The sequence below is a fragment of the Phalangium opilio genome, unplaced genomic scaffold (assembly GCF_054372755.1).
Source record: "Phalangium opilio isolate 3A_F unplaced genomic scaffold, DU_Popi_V2 ptg000042l_1, whole genome shotgun sequence".
Classification (NCBI taxonomy): domain Eukaryota; kingdom Metazoa; phylum Arthropoda; class Arachnida; order Opiliones; family Phalangiidae; genus Phalangium; species Phalangium opilio.
Window position 1 is genome coordinate 8764019 of NW_028324166.1, and position 2894 is coordinate 8766912.

General features: G+C 37.5%; 1 protein-coding gene across 1 annotated transcript; it reads right to left on the minus strand.

The window, feature by feature from the left end:
- Positions 1-250: 250 nt before the first annotated feature.
- LOC149679003 (speckle-type POZ protein-like) lies at positions 251-2234 on the minus strand. The gene is made up of 2 exons (XM_089836833.1): positions 2074-2234; positions 251-1366 (listed from the first exon to the last, which is right to left on the minus strand). Exon 2 carries the CDS (start codon positions 1318-1320, stop codon positions 376-378), a length of 945 nt encoding a protein of 314 aa, XP_089692959.1. The 5' UTR covers positions 1321-1366; positions 2074-2234; the 3' UTR covers positions 251-375.
- Positions 2235-2894: the final 660 nt, after the last annotated feature.

The window sequence follows — 2894 nt, forward strand, 5'->3', positions numbered from 1 at the left end:
TCTGAAGAAGATTTTTGTAAGGGTTAGCCAAGGGTGATTTCAGCTCCGCCCTCATGGACGAGTTCTGATTGGCTCCTGCCTTTGGCAAGGTAAAATTTGTGTGTAGAAGATAAGCCAGAATGCTAGGTGTGCCTCAGGAACCGACATTTGCTTTAACTATTGTAACTTCAGAGGTACATTGATATCCATGCAATAATATCCACAATTACCCACATTCTTACTTAACCAAGGAAGAAAAATCACACGCTGGTTAAGAAAAAAACCTTTAATCTTTAAAGGAGACCGTTGACAATAAAAGCAGCGTTAAAAAGCTATGGTAAAGGCTCTTTTAATTGAACTGCTGAGATAAACTTCGTTGTACATAGATAGCTGTAACTATGAACTCTCAAAAATGTGTTTCGCTGCTAATTTTTGAAGCTTTTTGGCGCCATTCTTCTCAGCAAAAGCCAGTAAATAAAAAGCACTCTCAGACGTTATTTTCTTGATCAGTTCCGCTTCGCAAAGATTTTTTAGAAAACCAAGACTGTAAACATCCGCCACGTGGTACAATGTGTAGCAAGTTTGAAAGAGATTAGTGGTTTTCCCCTTATAGATGAAATTGATCAAATCGTTTAATTCAGAAGCGTCCATCTCATTGCCCAAATCCACGACATTTTCACGATTTTCTTTCATGTCGTGACTGAACATGGCTCGAAAGTAGGGTGAACGAGCAGATAGAACGCTTTTGTGACAGTGAAATTCTGTATCAGCAGTCTTCAAGATGACGTCCGAGCAAATTTTATCTTCCAGCATTTGTGCCATGGTCTTGCAAGCGAAATCAGCTTCAAAGTCGACGCTAAGTGGCACGGAGTTGCATTTATACTTGAATGTGGCTTCAATGTGGCATTCGACAGTCAGATGTCCATTTACCAAAAGACAATTACTCGGTTTTTTCAGTTCTTCGTGGCTTACGAATAAAGTACATCCCCAACCACGAGCCTCGATTTTAAAGACGCGTTTTCCGATATTAAAAGTTTTTCGCTTTGTTCCGTTGACATCGATTGAAAAACTGAAAGAAGCCAGTACTAGCTCAATGTCATTGGCTAGTGACTGAATCCTTAAATATAATTCGATGATACCCTCCGAATTATTGGTTTTACGTCCGTTAGGGTACATATACATTTCCCATTGAACAATTCCCTTGGCTTTACTCGAAGAAAATGGAGCACTCTTCAAGATTTCATCTTGATCAGAAACGGGGTACATCAGAAAGTTCTTCACTGTCCACAAAGCATTAAACACGTAGATTTCATTCTCAGTACTTAAAACAGCGTTATCCATCTTTCAATGAGTGTTGTTCTTTACTTTTGTCAATGGAAGACAATAACTGAAATAATAATTGTTGCTTTTCTTTAATGTACTGTGCAAGGAAAAATAACTAGCTCCTATCCAATGTGTCTCAATCATTAACCAAGTACCATAAAGAGATTCTAAAGATACGCCACAAATTGCAACAATAGAAAACTTGTAAAGACAAAAAAGAACATTGGAAACATGCAATCGACAAAGTAAACTTAAATCCTGTAGGACGACATGGAGATATCTGACAAATACCATAAAGAGTTTCTAACCAGTTGAGAGGGAAAATGATAAGAAGATATCAAAAGCGTCCACAGACGGTACGCCACAAATTGCAACAGTAAAAAACATGTAAAGACAAAAAAGAACATTGGAAACATGCAATCGACAAAGTAAACTTAAATCCTGTAGGACGACATGGAGATATCTGACAAATACCATAAAGAGTTTCTAACCAGTTGAGAGGGAAAATGATAAGAAGATATCAACAGCGTCCACAGACGGTACGCCACAAATTGCAACAGTAAAAAACATGTAAAGACAAAGAAAGATAATCGACAAAGTAAACTTAAATTCTATAGGACGACATGGAGATATATGACACGGCCCTTAAGGAAAGAAGTTACTCTTTTTCGCCACAAAACTCACAGCGTAATAAATGTATTTTAGGCTGGCTATTAATATTATGTTTGTTTAAATCTTAAAGTTTCGAAAATTTGTCATCAAAGTACTTACTTCGGCACCTTCGTTCTATCACGGTTCTTTTGACGCGTATAGCAGAAGCAGACTGTGTCTGAAGAATATTGTGGCGTTTTCCGCGGGAAATTATGACCACGTGATGGGCTGCCATTTACGTGTACGAACTCAGCTCTCCGAGGGGACCGTCACTCCTTCAAATCTCGTACACCTAGGTTTTCAAATCATTCAAATCACCTAAATCACTTTCCAAATCTAGCAAATCACTAAAATCGCTATGATATCAATAAAATCTTTCAAATCGCTGCACAAATCAGTGAAATCGCTAGTAAATCATTCAAATTAGTGATATCAATCGTAAATCAGTCAAATAACTATACAAAGCAGTTAAATCAAGAAATCATCAAATCACTATCCATCAATGCCAAATAACTCGAATCACTAGCAAATCGTTCAAATCACTATCAAATCATTCAAATCACTAGCAAATCGATCAAATCCTCGACATATCATTGAAATCCTCGACAAATCATTGAAATCCTCGACAAATCATTCAAATCCTCAACAAATCACTTAAATCGAATCATAATCATTGTAAAATCGTGAAAATCACTCTCAAATCATTGCAATCAGCTCCAAATCAGCAAATTAGTCAAATCCTTGAAATCATCAAAATCGATAGTGATTTGAAATCTCGTACGCTCTGATGCGTAGTTACGGCCCCCTCGCAGCTCTCTCTCTTTCTATGGAGGGATGATTTTACTTTGGCATAGCTAACTCGATCACGTTAGTGAAAGTGTGGGATACTGGGAAGTACTCCTGGATATGGTTTTTGGTAACTGAATATCGTCTGCTTTATA

What these genes read in the sequence shown, in the direction of transcription:
- LOC149679003 (XM_089836833.1), bottom strand. Translation starts at nt 1,320, where the DNA reads ATGGATAACGCTGTTTTAAGTACTGAGAATGAAATCTACGTGTTTAAT.